Below are 22,753 nucleotides of genomic sequence, written 5' to 3'. Positions count from 1 at the left end.
CCTCCTCTCTGTTTTCTGTTTTAATATTCTGAAACATCCCTAACCATTAGACTTTATAAGTAAGGTTATGTTTTCTAGAAGACTTAAGTTTATTTTTCAAACCTTCCATAACATTTTGGTGTGAGTATAGTCTTTTTAATTTCTAAGATATCTTTCTCTTCTCTGATGTTTTCTTTTTTATAGTTTCTCTGTCCCTTCTCCTTTTTCCTTGAAAGATACTTGTGACTTTTTTTGTTTGTTTGCTTGCTTGTTTTATTCTGCTTTCTTTGATGTCTATGTATCCTTTTCATATGGAAGACTTTCCTGAAATGTCTGGAGATGGAAATGGCAACCCACTCCAGTACTCATGCCTGGAAAATCCCACGGACAGAGGAGCCTGGTAGGCTGCAGTCCATGGGGTCACTAAGAGTCGGACACAACTGAGCGACTTCACTTTCACTTTTCACTTTCATGCATTGGAGAAGGAAATGGCAACCCACTCCAGTATTCTTGCCTGGAGAATCCCAGGGACAGAGGAGCCTGGTGGGCTGCCGTCTATGGGGTCGCGCAGAGTCAGCCATGACTGAAGCGACTTAGCAGCAGCTGGAGATCCTCAGATGTCTATTTATACCTAAAAGTGAAGGCCTAAACACTAATTAGGAGAGGTGCATACAGGACTTAAACTCATGCTCTGATGGATGGCTTTATTGAAGGGAGGTTGGGTGATATTGTTGGGACAATGAAACTCTCAGTATCTTTGAGTGTTTTATTTGGACCATTCAGTTTATTCAGATTTTATATCCCCCAGGTACCTGGGAATGAGGTGAGAAAGAATTCCACAGTTTAGTGAGCATTGGTCGAAACGACTTTCTCTGAATCCCTCTATGTTCATCCCTTCCTCCCTGTTCTGCCTTCTCTGAGTCCAGTGTTTCCCCAATATTTGTATATTCATTAATCCTTCAGTGTGAGAAATGTGAAGGTTTAAGGCTCATTTGGTTGGTTACAGTTAAATGAGATATATATATATTTTTAATTCCAGAACATTTGTGCACCCTTAAATTCCCTCTCTGGGGCTAGATAGGAGCTAGACACTGATATACTTGGTCTTATGGTGTATTGCCCTAAGGGTCACAGATCAAAGGAGTGTGCAGTGATTAAGATCAGGGGCTTTGGAGTCAGAAAGTCTTGGCTTGAGTTCTGTTTCTACTATATTTTTGCTGTGAATGTCATTTCTTTAGCTCCCTTTAGCCTCAGTTTCCTCATCTGTTAAATAGGAAAAATATCTATTTCTCAGGGTTGTGAGGATTAAATATAATACATCTACATCATTAGCATTAGCAGAGTGCCTATCATTTAAGCATCCAGTAACTAATGAAATAAATCTATTTTAGAAAACACATCTGATAGGTGAGCATTGATTTTATTCCTCATCTAACTGATTCTGCAGTCCTGGATATATTGCTGAATCCATAGAGTCCAGAAGCGCCATAAGTATCACGAGATTCAAGCCCTGAAATCTGGTTCGTGAATTGTCTTGTGTGCTCTTCCCCATCAAGTGGTTTCACTACAAGTGGTGGAATTGGGCCCAGACATGGACTTTTTTGTTATCTGAGCCTGTCTGGTATTTATCACCATATGCTTCCTCTACTGAATCTCTTCTTTCCTTGCCCAGTAAACTTTAATGGTATTTTTGGCTCATGTGATGGTTGATGGCAGCCCTGCTTTTATTTCTTTATTTTTTTAATTTAATATTTTTTCTTTAAACTTTTAAATTTATTTTTGGCTGCACTGGGTCTTCACTGCTGCACATGGGCTTTCTTTAGTTGAGGTGAGTAGGGGCTACTCTCTATTGTAGTGTGAAGGTGTCTCACTGTGGTGATTTCTTGCATTGCAGAGATCAGGCTCTAGGGTGAGTGGGCTTCGGTAGTTGTGGCACGTGGGCTTAGGGGCTCTGTGGCATATGGAATCTTCCTGGACCAGGGATCAAGCCTGTGTCCCCAGTACTGGCAGGCAGAAGCTCAACTACTGGGCCACTAGGGGAGTTCGACCCTGGTTTTACTTCTCCATTATTAGGGCAAGGGGGCTAAGGTTCTGGGAGAGGGAGAAACCAGAATGGCAGCAGAGCCAAATTCCCAAGTTCCCACAGTTTATGAGTGTGCATGTACATAAAATAGGTGCTCATGTACATGTAGGAAACCGCCTGTATAAGTGGACAACGGAGTCCATGCATGTCCACACCATCACTCCATGTGTCTGCACACACACTAATGGCCAGGAGAAATGTACTCAGCACATTTCATCATACATCCCAGATTGAGAGAGGCCATTCAGAAGAAAGAAAGGGAAGATTATGAGGCAAAAAGAGAAATGAAACCTAAAGGTCCCACCCTGTCAGCATTAACTGGAGTATAAGAAATGGAATTCGGACAGACAGACAGACTCCTGACATCTGCAAACAGCCAAAATGTCCAAAGGGCCTCTGATTCTCTGGCTGGTGATTGAACTTGGGCGGCTTTGTCTGAGTAAGTGTTCTCAGTCCTTCCATCCAGGAGTCCCTGTGATGGATTCCCATGGCTGATCTATAAAACAGAAATCCATTGCATTCCTGCATCCACTCAGCTTCTCTTCTTGGAAGGTCTCTCTCCCTTTCTGTGACACAGGGTTTATCCTGAGATTGCTTTGGATGTTTTAGGGTGGGGGTATTTATGTTAATACCAGAAATGGCAATTTAAGAAGAAATATAGATAAGGGATGGGATAACATGGGGAAAAGAAATGTCCTTTACAGGCGTTACTAGCACAGTAAATGCCAGGGGGATTTGTTCTGCTAAGAGCTATTATTATAAATCATATTTTATCTTTATTTTTAGGATTTTTTATTTGCTTCTTGGTTTATTTTGTGGGGTGTCAAGTGTCCAGATAAGATTTACATTGTCCACACATCATCTCCGGCTTTTGGACGATGCAAATGTACACACTTGGTGTGGATTGGTGCAGACACTCACATCCTGAGTTATAGGACGGGATACTGTGGGCTGAGTTGAAGTCACATCTTGGTTATTATCCTTTGACACTGAAGACTATGGCCCTTTCATGTAAGAAAGGAGGGACCTGGATAAGACCAGTTTCCACAGTCTATGACTCTAGGACTAGACAACATCTAGCGACAGGGAGGCCTGGCGTGCTGCGATTCATGGGGTCGCAAAGAGTCGGACACGACTGAGCGACTGATCTGATCTGATCTGATCTGAATGTCCCTTGCAGTTTAAACAGTTCCTAGTTTCTGCACTTGAGTCTTTCAGATGTGCTGCATGAGAAAACACCTGTATTTCAAGAAAACAAGCCTTTGTCTTATTGCTCTTTGCTTATTATTTTCCTCTATAACTCCATGCATTCTCAGGTCTCCACCTAAATCAGGCTTTTTTCTGACCACTGGTAGCCTCCAAACTGGTTTCAGTGAGTCTGCTATGAGTTCCTGTCCTCCCTGAAATCTCCCCATTAAAGAACTCATTACCCTGACCCTATAGTAGTTGTTCATTTAACCACCTCTCTCTCCAGATACGTGTGGGAGTTAATGGAATGAAAGCAGTTCCTGTCGCTTTCTTTATCACTGTTTTTGCCTGGCCTTATCTTGTCCCGTGGGCTGGCAGTGTGGAGGATTTGGTGATGGTTGCTATGGTCACCTTTCCAGCTACTGGCTGGACACTGAGTGAGTGAGCTTCTCCAACCCTACTTGAAGAAGACAGTGCCTGGTGGATGATTTCTTTTGTTTTTTCAATTTGTGCCTTTTCTAAAATGACCCTTTAGAAGACACTGACTACTCAGACTCATTAAGGATCAGAGCTGAATCGCTCTTTAGAGATGCCAAATCAAACCCTTCACTCTGTCAATGATACAATTGAGCCCCAGATTGAGGAAACACCTTGGATAAGGCCACCAGCTAGAGAAGGAACCCAGCTGGTGCCAGAACCTAGATTGTACCCACCATTCTGGGTAATTGCTGAAAAGAGAAATTGATTTAATTTCTTTGTTTCAGGGTAATTTTGGAGCTGGAAAGAACAGTCTCTTTTCTATTTCTACATTCTGATATGCTTGGTGATTTGTTTTAATAGCTTATTTGTTTCATGTGGCCTTTAATGCTCCACCTCATGTGGACCTGAGAACTATTTCTGAGGTGAGCACGATCTCTCCCCTTTGCCGCATGAAGATAATGAGGTCAGGATTATTGTGGCTTTCCTCCAGAGAACACAAAAGCAGTAACTGGCAGAATGAGGTTTTCATTGTAAGCATAATGGGTGTTTTTCTGCCACGCCTGCTTCCTTTTTTTAACATTAATTTTTGACAAATAAGTAATACAGAAATACCCTTGGTGAAACAACTAAATTGTTATAAAGCTAATATCCCCTTTGACACTACTACCCTCAACCCCAGTCTCCGATCAAGGCAATGCTGACTCAGTGAGTTGGATGTGTGTCCTGTCAGCCACTTTTCTATGCATTTACTTTCATATGTCTGTGCCCGCAAATCCTGCAAACATTTTTTTTCAATGGTTTTATATTTTAAATGTCATTTTGAAATGTCCACTTTTTGTGCATTAATAAGCCTTGGAGTTTTCACACCATTAGTTATCAATCTGTCTCATCCTATTAATCTTGTACGTGTGGCTCAATGGAAGGATGGCGCCATAGGTTAGCCGCTACCCACGTACACATGTTCGTTCCGTCGCACACATATGACCTGGCAGTAAACATTTTCAAATTGCCTTCCTTGTGCATGTGTGCTTTTCTGCAGCAGAAAACACACCATGAAATTTTTCAGGCTTAGTTCCATTTGAGTGTTAACCAAAACTGCAAAATTGCCCCAGAGTGTGGCTGTACCAATTCACATCCCATTTCACTCCAGGTTACTCCAGTCATTTGCTTGATCCCTGACTGGGCAACACTTGATATTATCAGTGTTCTAAATTTTTGCCAGTCTGATAGGGGAAATTTACTGGCCACTCATATTTCCTCATCTGTCTATGAATTGCCTGTTTTGTCTTTTGCCAGTTTGTTTCTATCTGGAAAAGGCTTTCCTTAGTGAATATGGGGTGCCTCCTTCTGTACTGTGATAGTTGGGAAAACAAGCTGTTGAATCTCCAGTGGAAATAATTCTGTCACATATTTTAAAAATTAATTTACCAACTAGTTCTGAGAACAAGCTCATATTTTAGAAATTATTGGTCTTTGGTGCACATGTTCTGCACTGCTATGACAGTTGAGGATGATGACAATTATTCCCCGCCCCGCCCCCCACCCCCCACCCCCTGGCTTCATGGGGTGGGGCAAAATGGGCTTCTACAGCATTTACAATGTGTGGAATATCTACTGTGGCGAGGTAAAGAGACGACAGGTTCAGAGAAGGTCCCAGGCAGGTCTGAATTTACAATGACCTTTCATCCTGAGAGCAAACTTTGGAAAACCCAGCATGCACATTCTTTGGCTTTCTACCTGGGCCACTGTTAGGACTCATGCTCATCTTCTCTCAGATAAGGATAGCTGGAAGTTGCTGACTGCTGTGCCAGGGAGGAACACAGTGCTGCTGGCCACGTCTTACACAATTCAGCCGTTGGGGTTAACAGAGTTAGTGAATGGAGAGTCTTACAGGAGGGCACCTTGAAGAAAATAATGAGCAGAGATCAAGGTACCCAAGAAGGAGCAGGATGTCATCCTGACGATCTGGAGCTATGGCCTGCCTGGCTGTCCCTTCAATAGCTTGGTTTGATTGAGAACAATCACTGATGATCAATTAAACCAAAGGGCTTAATATTTGCAGCAGTGGAAAAGTTTCGTAGATTCTCATAGATGGAAGTTATCTTAGAAAAGGCACAGAGTGAGTGTTCAGTGACCTTGGTTGTCATTTGACCTTGACCTTGGTTGTACATTACCACGGGCCTCAGTCTTGAGATTCTGACTCAGGTTGGGCAAGATAACAAGTATTTTTAACAAGCTCCGCAGGCCATGCTGATGATCAGTTGAAATTGGGAAACACAGATATTGCATTTCTAAAATGGTAATATATTCCATTGCATATAGCTAACATGATCAACATAATCTTCTAGCACCTTTAAGTCACATTTGCCATTCTAAAGAATTCCTATGATTCCTCTCCAGTTCTAACTTTAAAAAAAAATCCACAAACTTCCACCTTATTTCATATTCTCTAACAACAAACACATGGTCTAGAGCAATTAATTTCTGAGCAAACTCTAGGAGATAGTGAAAGACAAGGAAGCCTGGCATGCTGCAGTCCATGGGGTCACAAAGAGTTAAACACAACTTAGTGACCAAACAACAACAGCCTGTCTCCCTGCCATAGTACACTCTGGGGTCAAAGACAGCGGGAGACCCATTTGAGGCATTCATGTCAGTAGTACATGATCACTGCCTATTGACATACACTGGGTAGAATGCTACTTACACCTGTTTATATGAGAGTACTGTTAGATTGACTTTACTTTCACTTTTCACTTTCATGCATCGGAGAAGGAAATGGCAACCCACTCCAGTGTTGCCTGGAGAATCCCAGGGACAGAGGAGCCTGGTGGGCTGCCATCTATGGGGTCGAACAGAGTTGGACACGACTGAAGCGACTTAGCAGCAGCAGCAGTTAGATTGAAGGGTCAGAATTTTCCACTGGAGAATTTATTTTATTGAATGGTACTCAAGGTCAGCAAATCTGCAAATTAGCAAATTAATCAGCAAATCTGCAGCAGAAATGGGTTCAGACTCATGTAGTCAGCTGCTCCCACTTTATGGATAGCAGAATGTGAAGTTAGGAGCTTAGTGGCAGCAAAGGACAGGCCAGAATTTGGGCTAAAGAAACATACAATACAACCTTCTTCATCTTCCTGGAAGCATCTGCATGCATGATCCCTGTGGAGCATATTTGAGAGATTTCAATACCTCACAACTTAATTTTCTCATCTTTCCTCACAGCTCCGGCAGCATCACAGACTGTCGTGAGAGCATTTTTGGGTCAGCCAGTGACTTTGCCGTGTACATACTCATCCTGGTCTCCGCATAGTAATAGCATGTGCTGGGGCAGAGGCCAGTGTCCCAAGTCCAAATGCGATGACGAGCTTCTCTACACCGATGGGACAAAGGTGGTCTCAAGCAAGTCGCCAAAATACCAACTTCGGGGGATTATCCAGAGAGGGGATGTCTCCTTGACCATCATGGACACCAATGAAGGTGACCAGAATGTGTACTGCTGTCGCATAGAGGTGCCTGGCTGGTTCAATGATGTGAAGAGGAACATCCGCCTGGATCTGAGGAGAGGTGAGCACACAGAGGTTGTGTCTGTGGGTGGAGAAGTTCGTGTTGGGTCATGGAGTCAGAGGGTGGTGGCAGAGAGACTAAGCTGCTTAAGCGGTGAGTGGACAGATTAAACCTGAGATGTGTTTGTGTCTACAGGAGCCACAGTCTGGAGCAATTGCCTGTGGGAGCTGAGGAACCCACAGAAATGAATGAAAGGGTAGAGGGTGAGGAGTAGGGCGTGGGGAAAAGAACCAGTGAAATTCAAGGTCAATATGAAGAGGGCAGCTGCTTCTTGCCTAGGGAACTGAAGAAATTTGGGCCCAGGGCTTTCAGAGCTGCCAGTTTTTATGTGAACTGTATTGATTTTTGCATGTTGGCAAAGATCACAAAACTTTTACAAACACTGAGTGAACAAAATACAGTGTTTTGTTCATGCATTGCTGTTGCTGCTAAGTTGCTTCAGTCGTGTCCGACTCTGTGCAACCCCATAGACGGCAGCCCACCAGGCTCCCCCGTCCCTGGGATTCTCCAGGCAAGAACACTGGAGTGGGTTGCCATTTCCTTCTCCAATGCATGAGAGTGAAAAGTGAAAGTGAAGTTGCTCATTTGTGTCCAACTCCCAGTGACCCCATGGACTGCAGCCTACCAGGCTCCTCCATCCATGGAATTTTCCAGGCAAGAATACTGTGTTTATGCATTAGCTTCATCCATAAACCAACGGTGGGCTACTTCCAGTGAGGGGAAAGGGCAGGAGATTTGGAGACAATCATAAATAGCAGTTTTCAGCTGGTTTTTCCTTCTGCTACTATCAGCTGCTTTTGATGAAATTTGAAATATGGCAAAACTCCTAAAGATTTGAGCTGCATGCATGCATGCAGGGTCTATGGTTCAATTACATAAACAATAATCACCATTCCTGCTAGTCTGGAATGGAGCCTCTCAAAGGCAGCTCTGTGCTCAGCCTGCACCAAAGACCAAGGATTCTTGGGCTCTGTTCTTAATTGGACTGGCATCTCAGAAGGCAAGGTCTCACTAGCCATATGCATAAGAAGCTTCTCAGGTGACTCTCATGGGCTCTAAAATTTGAGAAGAACTGATGTGGATGCTTCTAGTTAGAGAAATTTGATAAGCATTAGTGTATTTTTCTCCCAAAGCAACTTTGTGAGATAGAAGGTATTATTTGTATTTGTTGAAGATAAATGATGCCAATCCAAGTCTTTGCTTTTCAAACCTGATATAACCAGCTATTAATATTATTTTATAAAATACTGGTTGACCTCAATACTCTATGACATCATTTCTCAGCTCACTTGAAACTAATGATGTCTTTCTGGTCCATTAGAGTTAATGGAAATTTGGCATATTTAAGAAAGGGTGGTATGTGTAGAATATCTGTTGCTAATGAACCCAAATTCAGATGTTTAGCAGGTGAGCAGTTTTGGCATGAATCAATCTTTACACTCTGAAATCATTTGTTTTAGATCTTGAGTTTTATTGTGGAAAGAACACCTAGAATAAGGTCTGCTCCCTTCACAGATTTTCAAGTGTACCATAAACAATTGTTAACGTGGGTACAATGTGTGCAGCAAATTTCTAGAGCTTATTCACCTTGCTTGACTGAAATGTTATGCTTGGGTTTCCTTTTGATGCAATCATTTATGCCACATTTTTGCAACATCTACTAGGTAGATCTACTGTAGATCTACTAGGAATATCTACTAATACCGTGATAGGTATTAGATTTGTAGAAGAGAACAACATAAATTCCAACTTTTCTCTTGTGGAGATTACAATGTACTAGGAGAAGCAGACATTATATAACAATCAACAAATAAATGTGTCTTTAGGAAATGCTACAAAGTCTGTGGTCAAGTCAGTCAGTTCAGTTCAGTTGCTCAGTCGTGTCTGACTCTTTGCAACCCCGTGAATCTTAGCATGCCAGGCCTCCCTGTCCATCACCAACTCCCAGAGTTCACTCAGACTCACGTCCATTGAGTTGGTGATGCCATCCAGCCATCTCATCCTCTGTCGTCCCCTTCTCCTCCTGCCCCCAATCCCTCCCAGCATCAGAGTCTTTTCCAATGAGTCAACTCTTCTCATGAGGTGGCCAAAGTACTGGAGTTTCAGCTTCAGCATCATTCCCTCCAAAGAAATCCCAGGGCTGATCTCCTTCAGAATGGACTGGTTGCATCTCCTTGCAGTCCAAGGGACTCTCAAGAGTCTTCTCCAACACCACAGTTCAAAAGCATCAATTCTTCAGCATTCATCTTTCTTCACAGTCCAACTCTCACATCCATACACGACCACTGGAAAAACCATAGCCTTGACTAGACTAACCTTTGTTGGCAAAGTAATGTCTCTGCTTTTCAATATGATATCTAGGTTGGTCATAACTTTTCTTCCAAGGAGTAAGCGTCTTTTAATTTCATGGCTGCAGTCACCATCTGCAGTGATTTTGGAGCCCCCAAAAATAAAGTCTGATACTGTTTCCCTATCTATTTCCCATGAAGTGATGGGACCAGATGTGGTCAAGTACGAGTGTGCAAAAAACATTGTTATTGTAGACTGCGGATGACCTCTTTGCAGAAGTGACCTTTTAGCTGAGACATGAGCTTTAAAGAAGAGTCAGTCTAAGGAAGAGAGGGACTAGGAAGCAGTCAGTACAAAGTTCCTCCAGAGGGAAGGTCAGTAATATAGTTTAAGAACCGAAGAAAGGCCTGTGGGCAAGGGAATGTGAGAATAGAGTGGAGGCATGGGGTTGGAAAGAAAGATCCAGACCAAGTGGGGCCCTGTGGGTGGGGTTAGGGATTGGATCTTCACCAGAAGGGCAAGGAGAACCCAGTTAAAACAAAGTTTTAAGTTGGAGACTGACATAATTTGGTTTGTCATTGTCAAAGATTACTCTAGCTAGGGTGTAAAAAATAGGTTGGAAAGGCCAAGCGTAGAGTTTAGAATCCCAGTTTTCCTAGGCATTTTGATGGTCCAGGCTCATGGACCAGGTGAGGCTATAGAAACACAGACAAAGGGATGGATGCCAGCAACACCTGTGGCGTTTCCCTCTTCCTCCGTCTCCACTTGGTACCAGACATATCGTGTATTGGTTACAGCCCCCACAACTACGCCCTCGACAACCACCCGCCGCCCAACCACAACCACCACCACCACTGTCGCCACCACCACTGCCATGACAACAGCCACAGCCGTGCTTCCAACAACAGTCGTGACCACCTCTGACCTCACATCCACACCACCACTTCAGATGAGAACTACAGCTGCACTCACAACCACGGCCTCCGTGTGCCCTCTGACAACACTGAGCTCCCTTCTGGAGGAAGACACGATACTGCTGACCCTTGAGCCTTCCACTGAGGGGCCCACCCTCACGGCAGGTACTTGGCTCACCTGGCCATTCTTTCCCTTCTGCTGCTCAGGTGTACCTTGGGTCCCTTGGCAAAGGGTTCTCCTACTGAATGGGGCAGCTCAGCAACTTGCTCTAGAGTCTGTGAGTATGTGTGTGTGTGTGTGCGTGCGCGCGCGTGTGTGTGTGCGTGTGCGTGTGCATGTGTGTGCGCGCGTGTGTGTGCATGTGTGTGTGTGCGCGTGTGTGCGTGTGTGTGTACATATGTGTGTGCACGTGCATGTGTGTGTGCGTGTGTGTGTGTGTACATATGTGTGCGTGTGCATGTGTGTGTGTGTGTGTGTGAGTTTGTCAGGGCTGGGCACCACAGACTGGGCATTTTAAACAACAAAAGTTTATTTCTCACAATTCTGGAGGCTAGAAGTCTGAGACTAAGGGGTCAGCAGGGTTGGTTTCTCCCGAGGTCTTTCTCCCTGATGGCTGTCTTCTTGCTTGGTACTCACATCCTCTTTCTCCTTTGTGTATCTGTGTCCTGATCTCCTCTTTATGTGAGAACATCAGTCATATTTGAGTAGGGCTGTCCACATAGTATCACTTCTACTTGTTTAAAGGCTCTATCTCCAAATATAGTCATGTTCTGAGTTACTGGAAATTAGGGCTTTAAATATGAATTTACAAGCAGGGGTGGGAGTGAGGCAGAGGTCAGAATTCATCCCATAACTCTGTGTGTGCATGTGTGTGTGTGTGTGGGGGTGTAGTTTCATTAAATTGTTCCTTTTCATTGTTTTATGGTTTCCTTTTTTGTTCCTATTTTTTTCCTTTGTGTTTTTGAAAAATCATCATTTTTAGTTCTCAACTTGACCTTCTAGGAGTACAGATACTTAGTAAAGAACCAGGAAATGTCACCCTGGGTCAAAGACCAGTTCCATCCTGCCAGGGCTCAACTGTCTACTTAGGCATTAGAGGAAAGACCTCCAGATGCCTTAAAATATTCCTTGATGGTGAACTTCCTTCCTTCCTTCCTTCCTTTCTCTCTTCTGTCCTCTCCTCCCCTCTTTCTCCCTTTCTCTTCCTCCCTCCCACCCTCCCTCCTGAATCCTTATTGATCCAACACCTTGGAATTCTTACTGAGTTACTAGCTCCATTAATTATGGGCCCTTGTCAAAGCTTTCACCATGTTTCAAACTCTAATTCTGAGGTAAAGATATTAGAAAACAATCATGAGATATCTCGAAGGCTTAGGCATTTCAAATGCCTCAATAAGGCCTGGATTAATTTAAACAACTTTACAGTAATGAATTGGCTAATTCCATTACACTGTGAGTACCGACCTAAGGTTCATGAACCCTAAGCAAATTTGTATGTTTTATTCCTTTAGTCCTTAAAATAATCATCTTCAAATACATTTACAGTTCCCTTAGATTCTAAAAATTACTTACAATCCTTGAAAAAAAAAACTTGAAATATATATGTGTTAGTCGCTCCGTCATGTTTGACTCTTTGCAGCCCCATAGACTGTAGTCCACCAGGCTTCTCTGTCTATGGAATTGTCCAGGTAAGAATACTGGAGTGGGTAGCCAATATGTCCCTTCTCTAGGGGATATTTCTGACCCAGGTCTCTGGCATTGTAGGCAGATTCTTTGCCATCTGAGCCAGCAGGAAAGCCTCAAAATATACACAGGGATCAGGATCATTTTTATAGTTGTGTTTGTACTTGCCTAAAATAAACGTAGAAAACTACAAAGACAACTGTAAAAATTGCTTGGCACAAGCACCAACTTTTAGCTGTCTTTTATCAAACTTTTTTTTCTCTTCCAGAATTAGAGCCTGCCCTGCTCCCTAGGACCTCTCAGAGAAGTGTTGAGGAGACTTCTCACCGCAGCACTGCCTTACTCACATCCAAGAGTACGTGTGTTTGGTTCTCTCTTCTTCTTCCCTTGCCCCTTAGGTTGAGGGGAAACACTGAACAGAGTGTCATGGAGTCCGATGACTAGAGACGACTTTTGGGTCCTGTGAGCCATGAAGCCCTCCTAGGACACACTGGTGTCAAGACTGCATTTGTGGCTTGTTCCTTCCTGTGGATTTTAGAGAATAAGGGATACCATTGACCTTGATTCATTGGTTCAGTACTTCATGGTAGATCATCTCTAGAATACTTGCTTGTCCACTCTAGGCTGGGTGGAGCTCTGCTATCTCATCCTATTTCCAAACACACTCATCTTCTTCCTTGAAGCCGCAGAGGGTTTACTCACTTGACCCCGTGGCTCTGTATAGTGGAAGGAGTATTCTTTTGTTCATTTGTCCTTTCTTCCTCCTGCCTGACTCCTTTAGGTATTTATTAATATTAGGGCCCAGGGACAGAAAAAGGGCTCCTTGGGTGTCTCAGTGGTAAAGAATCCACCTGCCAAGCAGGAGATGTGGGTTCGATTCCTGGGTCAAGAAGATTCCCCTGGAGAAGGAAATGGCAACCCACTTCAATATTCTTGTCTGGAAATCCCACAGACAGAGAAGCCTGGTGGGCTATAGTCCATGAGGTCGCAAAGAGTCAGACACAGTTTAGAGACTAATAGCCACAGCAACAGCAGCAAGGGCAGAGAATATCCGGAAATTAATCCACAGCCTTGGAGGTGCTAGAAGGGACTGCTTGGGCTTGATTATCAGCTGCACTACTTTTTCCTGGGGGTCTCTGGCCTTCGTTGTATAACTTCATGCATATAAAAATTTAGATGAGTGTCTGGCTAGCTAGTAAGCATGCAAAAGGTGGCTGTTATCTTAGTAGGTAACAGGAGGATTCTTTACCACTGATTCACTTTTTCTTAGCCCTAAGGTGAATCATTATGCTCATGAACAGCATAAAGTCTAAGCAGTAAAATCATTTCAAATTTCAAGCACCCAAATATGCATGAGGACTTCTCTGTGAACCCAGGAAAACTGGGGAAAAAATTACACCCTCCTCTGGTAATCATCACATTTTCCTTTCTTTGAGATTTTTATAGTAGCTATTTCTTGGTCCCAGGGTTGGATGGTGGGGGTGTGAGGATGAGGGACTTTTACGAGCATTTGTTCTCTTACTGTATCTCTTTGTTTAATAAACCAACTCAAGCTTCACAGTCCAGAACAAGCTGGCTTTTCCAGCAAATCAAAGGATTCTCAGAGGGAAAAGTGGTTGGAGATGAGATTTTATATCTTTATCTTGGCACTTCATTTGGATATATAGAAATATATAGCATGATACTTTGGAGAAGGCAATGGCACCCCACTCCAGTACTCTTGCCTGGAAAATCCCATGGACAGAGGAGCCTGGTAGGCTGCAGTCCATGGGGTTGCTAAGAGTCAGACACGACTGAGCGACTTCACTTTCACTTTTCACTTTGATGCATTGGAGAAGGAAATGGCAACCCACTCCAGTGTTCTTGCCTGGAGAATCCCAGGGACGGGGGAGCCTAGTGGGCTGCCGTCTCTGGGGTCACACAGAGTTGGACACGACTGAAGTGACTTAGCAGCAGCAGCAGCATGATACTTGGTAAAGGCCTTTCAAATCTGTCATTCATTAAACATGGCTTACCAGGTTACTTCTCTGCCTGCTGCTGCTGCTGCTAAGTCGCTTCAGTTGTGTCCGACTCTGTGACCAGATGGACGGCAGCCCAACAGGCTCCCCTGTCCCTGGGATTCTCCAGGCAAGAACACTGGAGTGGGTTGCCATTTCCTTCTCCAATGCATCAAAGTGAAAAGTGAAAGTGAAGTCCCTGAGTCATGTCCAACTCTTCACGATCCCATGGACTGCAGCCTACCAGGCTCCTCCACCCATGGGATTTTCCAGGCAAGAGTACTGGAGTAGGGTGCCATTGCCTGCTCCGACTTCTCTGCCTAGAACTTCTCTGCCTAGAACATATCAAAATGATGAAGTCTTGACCTCTGTCCTTAAAGGAGTGGGAGAGACAAGCTTATGTGGAGCAAACCACTATCCAGTGGGCTTTGTTTTGGGGTAGAAGTATGAGGAGGTGCCCTGGGGACCCAAAGAGGGGAGAGAAGGATTCTAACTGGGAAAGGAGGGCCAGCATGATTTCTCTCAAAAATCCTTGAATTGGTTCTTCATGGATGAGAACATTTCATTGAGCAAAGTGAACAGGCAGGGAGAACAGCCTGAGCAGAGATAGGAGGACTTATAGGAGCATGGAATCTCTGATTATTTAAGAGTCTAGTTTAGTCTAGTGGAAACTGGAAGCTAGGAGTGGCCTAGGTTCTTAAAGGACTGATTAATGGGCTGAAGAATTCAGATTTTATTCCAGGGTTCCAAGGAACCAATTCATGTGTTTGGAGTAGAGAATGGCATTTTCAGCTCTGTTTTGGGAAAACTCGGTCTGTAAAAAGTTTTAGATGTACAGGAGAGGAGTAAACCTGGAGGCAGAGAGGCTCCCCAGGAGGCTCCTGCTGTTATTCAGACAGGAAGGAGTGTCTCGACTAGAATGATGGCAGCAGTAACAGCAGAGAAGGGACAGTCAGAGCCATTTAGGGTTGGAATTGAGAGGACTTGGTGGGTAGAGTAAGAAGGAAGGATGATTGACTCTCTGTACTTGGGAGATTAGCTGATGTGATGGGCTCACTGGTAAAGGAACCCCAGGAGGAAGAGTGAAAATTGTTTCGGTGATCTTGAGTTTGAAGTGTCCCTGAGAGATGTCTAACAGGAAGTTGGAAATGTGGGGCTGGGCAACCTACAGATGCCTCGGTGGGGATTGGTGTCTGATGACTGGCACCTCCCTCTGGTCAAATATCATTACTGTGATGATACAGTGTAAGTGCTGAATAGGAACTTGCCACTATACCAAAACTTTCATACATTCCATCTCACAGGGGAGAGTTCAGGATTGTCGATATAATTTTGGAAGTCATTGATAACAAATGACAGTTACTGAGTGCTTTTAGGAGAAGGCTGGGCTTGATGCCATCAGTGCATTATCTCATAGTCAGGCATTGTTCAGATATGTGAGGAAGATTGTACTGTTACATTCGTTATAAAGGAGAAGAAATTGAGGTATGGAGAGCTTGAGACATTTGCCAGAGTTTGAACTCCAGGTCTCCTGGCTGTTGAAACTAAGCTCTTAAACCCTTCATCTGTTGTCTCATTGGCAGAGGGGATACCTGGAGATCCTTTGGCATTGTCTAAATGCACTACAGGAATGGAAGGATGAAGGCAGACACCCCACCTCCTTACAGGAACAAGTACCATGAGAGAGGATGTAGTGAAGGCAGAAAAGCCAGCTGAGGATGCAGAGAGAGCCAGCAAAGGTAGAAAGGAGTCCAGGAGACAAAGGTTATGGAGTGTGTAGGTAAATATGAGGGGATTCTAAATGCTGGTTAGTAGGATGAGGTGTTTAGACAGTGACCATGAAGGAAACAGGGTAAGCTTGTGGGTGGACACCCTAAAGTCCAATGCTGAGCAATTGTCAGAGAAGAAATATTAGATGTTCTTTCAAGGAGTTGGAGGGTGAATATTTAGAGAGGAGGCAGGGTGAGAGAGAAGGCTTGTCCTGGTATAGGAGATAGAGGGACAATCAAAAATGGGAGAGGCAAGGTTTGTGTCTTGATGTGGAGATGGGAGACAAGGGAGTCAGGTTGGTATAAATGAAAGGGGAAGCACAATCAGATCTCACATTGACCTCCCAGGGAGGTAGAAAAGACTGGGAAATCTTGAACTTTGGGCTCATCCAGCCCATCTATACCAGGCCAGGCCATGGGCTGGAACCACAGGGAACCTATTCAAAATATAGATGGCCCTACTCTGTCTAAGACTTGCAGAGCAAAGTAAGTCAGAAAAACAAATATTGTATACTAACACATACATGTGGAATCTAGAAAAATAGTACTGATGAACCTATTTGCAGGGCAGGAATAGAGACACAGACATAGAGACTGGACTTGCAGACACAGTGGGGTCCGAGAGGGTGGGATGAATTGAGGAAGTAGCACTGACATATATATATACACACTACCATGTGTAAAATACATAACTAGTGGGAAGCTGCTATATAACAGGGAGCCCAGCCCGGTGCTCTGTGATGGCCTAGAGGTGGGGGATGGAAAGGGGGAGAGAGGCTCAGAAGGGAGGAGATACATATATATATAATGTGACTGGCTCACATTGCTGTAAGGCAGAAACCAACACAACACTGTAAAGCACTTATGCTCCCATTAAAGACAAAGCAAGCCAGAACAACAAAAGATGCGCAGAATGAGGACCTCTAAGGGCCTAGGGGCAGGTCCAAGGACCTGAAGCCCAGCCCTGGCCCCAGAGGGCATACAGGAACTGCCAGTGTGGTAGACTCTTTATCCTGCATGGAAGGAAACAGGCACAGAGGCACAAAAAGATCAAATAGAAGACGAAGTAGGTCACACATAGGACTCTCTTCTGGCTCCTGAATCAGAGCTGTCCCGCCTTCGCTGCACTATTTCCTTGAAGCCAAAATTGAGCCCTGTCAGAACTTGACACTGTATGGGCCCTCAGTTTATCAAGGGCATAAAGGACTTGTGGGAGGAATTGGCAGCAAGTTCAGCAGAAGGAAGAAACGAAGACAGGGGATGAAGCAAAGCTCATTTTCACTCACAAATGCCGGTGTCAAGAGGGAAGAAATTGGATGCAGCTGATTTCAAAGGCAACATCTTTTGCGAAGCATTAGCTGATTTGTTTTATCTCTCAGGCCCAGTGCTGTTCGTGTGCTGGAATCAGTTAGGAGGCCGGCAGTCTGGGGATAAAGGAAAAAGGACAAAAAGTGGATTCTCAGGATGCTTTTCTCAATAGTGTTACATTCTACCAACCACACAAATGTTTTTTTCTTTCGTTAATAAACTTGGAATTGAATCGCGCAATTCTAGCACGTAACAGTTCGCCTTCAGAAAGGCCAACCAAATAAGACGTGTCTTATTTGGAGAGGTATGTCTGTGGTAAAGCAATCAGAGAGTGAAAATGAAATTACATACCAGCCACTGGAACTAGAACTTGGACCTGGCTCTAAGAGGGTCCTCACCCATGGTTAGCCAGGTGAGCTGGGTGATCACTGCAGACCACAGTGTCCCTCGGATACCAAGTCAGGCACTGGAGACATCCCTGGTTTCACAGGAGGGTGGGATCAGTGGATAAACCACAGCGAGCTCTGTGAAGAGGTGAGGAATCCGTTCTCCCACTGTGAACAAGTCAATGAACAAAGGTACCAATGGTCCTTGGGGAGAACCTCCCCACACTTGTGGAATCTTAACTCCTGTGATACCCAGAAGCAGAAGAGGAGAATGAAGTGGAATTTGTAATCAGACACCATTGTGCTACCTTTAGTAGCATTGGGCACTAGCTTTGCACCTTTGGGCAAAATACGAGACCTCTCTGGGCTTCAGTTTCCTTCTCTTTCAATAATTCTGCCCAAGTTTACTTACCTCATAGATTCATTTTGAAGTCCAAGTATGAAAATAAATGTGAAAGTGCTTTGTGCATTTTCAACTACTTCCCTTATTGTATCAGCAGCAGGAGCAATATCAATAATAATTTTTAGAATCTCTTTCCAGAAACTGCACCCATCTAGACAGCAGAGGGCTAGGGTTCAATTCCAACTGGACCACTTCCCACTGTGCCATGAAACAGCATGGTCAGTCACCCTCCAGCACTGATCTTTTCAGAGCAAGTGTGTATGAGCTCTTGCTATATATTCCGAAGGCAACAGAACCCAGAGCACAAGAGCTTGGGCTCTGCAGGTGGAAAATCCTGGCTCTGAAGTTGCTTTCTGCCTTCCTAGCTGTCAGTTGAGCCAGTCGTCTGACATCTCGAGGCCACAGGACTCCCGCTGTGAGATGAGGACACTCCTGGTGCCTAGCACAGAACACTCAGAGATCAATCGTGGAAAACACACTGAGCTGGGCGTGAAGTGAGCACTTGGTGCCTGGCACCCACTTATTACTGCTGTTGCTAATAATTGAGAGGGCTCTCTGTGAAATGTGCACCTTGCCCGCAGTGAAGATTTATTGATCAGCTGGTGGGGGCAGAGCAGGGATAGGCATTGCCCTACAGAGAGGAGTCCAGGGATGACGTCTTGTCTGTTTCACTGAGACGTGCAGATACCAGCACGTGAAAGCAGGAGCCTGAGGTGGTGACTCTGGGCTCTCCCAAGGATGAGGGTGTTTGTGTTGCTGGGACATCCTTGGAGGCAATGGAAGTTTGAGGCACAGTTTGGAACTGGGTGACTCTTAAATAATGATGTTCTAGAATCTCTGGTGTCCTTTTGTTACCTCACCTGTGTGGAATGCGAAGTCATCGTTTCTCCCCTTTATGAACCACTTTGGGCACTGATACTAAATTTTCTCTCTGTTTCCTTTCAAAATCAAGTAGATCCTACCCAATTTTGCCCTTGGAGGTAAGGAATGCCAGATTCACGTAGGTGATGCTCTGTTGATTGATTGAAGTTCATAGTACTCTTGTTGATCATTCAGAGGTCTCCCAAATTTAAAGAGAGCATATGAATTCAGTAAATGACTCTTTCTATTTTCAAAATGTGTTTTGAAATTCCAGATCTGTCTTAGTGCTGCCAAGTGAGGCCAGAAAATATGGGTTGTGGTCACTCACTTTCATTGTTACTCATCACTGTGAAATCCTGAACGAGTGAAACTGTCTCTCTAGATTTAAATTTTTCTCTTGATTAAAACAAGGGAACCAGAGGAGATAATTTTGAATTTCTTTCAAATCTGAAATATTCAGACTTTGGATCCTTTTGCTGTCCTTTGGAATTTTAAGGCCATACCACAACTAATCCACAAGGGGGCAGCATAAGCCAGCTGCTACCTATGAAAGGTAAGAAACTTTTCCGAAGCCTTGAAGTTGTCTCTTTTAAAATTCTGCTGCTGCGGCTGCTGCTGCTGCTAAGTCGCTTCAGTTGTGTCTGACTCTGTGCGACCCCAAAGAGGGCAGCCCACCAGGCTCCCCTTCCCTGGGATTCTCCAGGCAAGAACACTGGAGTGGGTTGCCATTTCCTTCTCCAATGCATGAAAGTGAAAAGTGAGTGAAGTCACTCAGTGGTGTCCGACTCTTATCAACCCCATGGACTGCAGCCTACCAGGCGCCTCCATCCATGGGATTTTTCAGGCAAGAGTACTGGAGTGGGTTGCCATTGCCTTCTCCTTTAAAGTTCTAGAGGTGTGTTAAGATTGTATCATGGAACTGACTTATTTCAGAGTTAAATTTGTTTTAAAAGTAGAGACAGATGAGTCCCAGTGTCTATGAATTCAGTAATGAGTCTGCATATGTAATATATGCACTAAGAAGATAGTGCCAGGTAATTTCTGGTATGAAATTCAATGGTTAGAGCATTCATGTTTTCGAATAAGATTTTAATATGCCCTTATTCTTTTCTATTAGAGTGGTTACCATCAGGATTTTTTGAGTCATTCAGCGTTGGGTTCAAATTTCCTTTTATTGTCTGTGTTACCTGAGGTAGAGTGATTTAAATGTTCAGCCTCAGTTTATACATCTGTGAAATGGGTTTTATAAGCACCAAAATGAAATAAGTTACATGAAGTGCTCATCCCTACGCTAGGCCTGCTAAGGTGCTCAGTAACTGATTCTGAGAGAAAGGTTCTAGGAATTTTGAATCACATTTCTGTTAAAAGACTAGAAATAGGGGCAATTTTCAGAATGGATTCTCAAAAATTTTTCTAGCCTAAAAATTCAGTGCCATTCCAGAACTGCACAAAGCACATGATTTTATTTGAGTGAGAAAGTGGGGTCTAGTCTACCCCCTCAGACATAAAACCACCTTGAAAGGAACTCTCTCGTCATCTTAGGGTCTGAAGGCTTTCAAAATTGTACTCAAAACTCATGGCATTCCCTGCTTCCACAGACACTGTTTCTGGACTGGTAGATTCGCTTACCAGTAGTCAGCAAACTTTTCTCTGAATGGCCAGCTAGGACATCTTCAGGCCTCACAAGCCTCCGTGCTGTCCTCTGCCTCAGCTACTTACCCCTGCCCTAGCACTGCAGGAGCACTTGGAGACAGCACATACGCAAATGATGCCTCCAGGCTTCCACAGCACCGTATCAATGGACAATGAAATATAAATTGCCTGCAGTTTTCCTGTGTTATGAGTTCTTCTTCTTTTGATTTTTCCCCCCCAACCATTAAAAAATATAAAAAGGATTCTTGACTCTGAGGCTGTGCAAAAACAGGTGGCAGGGGGATCTGGCCCTTAGGCCACCCTTGCAGGGCTCAATCTAGACTGTCCAGATAGTAGATGCGTTTCTCAGAAAGGGCAGCTGTGAGTTTATTTCCATAGGTTCATTTTCCAGAGCGTGCACTGAACATCACCCGCTACCCTAATAGATGAGAAGTCCTCTGAAGGGAAAGGCTGTTTCCATGCCATACTGTTAAAGTTTAAACTTTATTTTTCATGTTACAAAAATAAATACATGCTCTTGTAAAAGAAAAAGTTAAAACTATAAAATGGAAGTTTCTTGTTTTTCAAATATTTCCCCCAATCCTCGCCCTAGTGATTGAGATCAAGGGATAATTACTGTAACAGTTTGTGCTATGTCCTCTCAGATCATTTTTTTTTTTCCTTAACAACATAGTATAACAGCAATTAAAAAAAAATTCAAATTGTTTTCAGAATCATTCTCTCTATATTCTTTTAAATCATGCTTTAAAGTTCATTCAACATTTTTTTTCAGTAAGTCTTTACTGCCAGGCTACTACATATCATGCATAGATCACATAGACCTATATAAAATGGCTGGTATTTAAGCCATTAAAAAAAAAAAAAAAAAAAAAAAACTTTTTATTTTGAAATAATTTTGGACTCCCACCGACTTGCAGAAAACAGTACAGAGAGATCTATACGTTCCTCCAGCTTCCCCTAGTGGTAAGATCTTACATTACAGTGAATTATCAAAAAGAAGAAATTTACATTGTTGCAATACGATTAACTTGACTACAAATTGTACTTGGATTTCACCAGTTTTTATATGAACCCACTATTATAAAAAGCATATTTGACCTGTAAAAGCAACTAATATGTACATTCTATTTCATCTTTCTATTCCTCGGTACTCAGATCTTGAGAGGTACCTTTTTTCTAATAGCACCACAAACCCTTTCTTTGGCTGCGGGTGAATGAGTTTCTAACAGCTATCTTCAAAGTTTCACTTAGAATGTCACTGTGGTCTGGCTTCAAATAAATGACACACACCCCAACAGTTTTCCCTTAACTCAGGCATTTTGCAAGGTTTCTAGTAATTAACACAAGATACATAGACTATTTTGAGCTTCCCTGGTAGCTCAGTAGTAAAAAATCCATCTGCCAATGCAGGACACAAGAGTTCAATCCCTGGGTTGGGAAGATCCCCTGGAGAAGGAAATGGCAACCCATTCCAGTGCTCTTGCCTGGGAAATCCCATGGACAGAGGAGTCTGGCGGGCTACAGTCCATGGGGTCGCAAAGAGTCAGACAGGACTTAGCGACTGAACAACACAGAACATTTTATAAAGTTTTCACATTTGAGAAAGTTTAGAAATCATTTAAAGTATTAATTTTAAAAATTGAATTGCCTACAATATCTCCACTCACAGTCAGCTGTAGTTAGCCTTTTGGATTTCTTTTTAGGTTTCTTTGGGGAACAAGAGGTATGTATGTGTTTGTATGTATATTTTGAAGTATTTATGTACTCATTCCCTATACTAAGTATAGCTTTATATCCTTGAGAAAATTAGTATGTAATGATAATTTTCTCAGGTCATTCAAATACTTTGTAAAAAATTATCCAGAGATATAAAGGTTAAATGGGACATAACAAAATCAGTTGGCGAAATAGCAGCATTTTCAGATGAATAAACTGTGGCTTAGAGAGAGAAAATATCTTGCCCAAGGTCACAGAGCCAGGAAGCCTGGGGGAAATATTTAGTGGTGGTAAAGCGTAAGGGAGGCTGATTGGCAGTCTCACTGTGCTCTGAGGTCTAGGGTTGATTTTTTAACAGAAATTCCATTTTATCAGAGTACCCATGCATACCCAGAACTTAAGAGCCTAAAATTAAACCAGCTGCTACAGCTGCTGCTGCTAAGTCGCTTCAGTCGTGTCCAACTCTGTGCGACCCC

The 22,753-nt window shown here is 43.5% G+C and overlaps 1 protein-coding gene across 1 annotated transcript in view; it reads left to right on the top strand.

The window, feature by feature from the left end:
- Positions 1–2,346: 2,346 nt before the first annotated feature.
- Positions 2,347–22,753, top strand: part of TIMD4 (T cell immunoglobulin and mucin domain containing 4) — a 30,090-nt gene continuing 9,683 nt past the window's right edge. Inside the window, exons 1-4 of the mRNA XM_005902617.3 lie at positions 2,347–2,501; positions 6,956–7,297; positions 10,384–10,665; positions 12,453–12,539. Coding sequence (XP_005902679.1) covers positions 2,444–2,501; positions 6,956–7,297; positions 10,384–10,665; positions 12,453–12,539 — 769 coding nt within the window. The 5' untranslated portion in view covers positions 2,347–2,443. The remainder of the gene's footprint in view (positions 2,502–6,955; positions 7,298–10,383; positions 10,666–12,452; positions 12,540–22,753) is intronic.

The sequence above is a fragment of the Bos mutus genome, unplaced genomic scaffold, assembly GCF_027580195.1.
Source record: "Bos mutus isolate GX-2022 unplaced genomic scaffold, NWIPB_WYAK_1.1 CTG220, whole genome shotgun sequence".
Lineage (NCBI taxonomy): Eukaryota > Metazoa > Chordata > Mammalia > Artiodactyla > Bovidae > Bos > Bos mutus.
This window is presented reverse-complemented; position numbering and strand designations above follow the sequence as displayed.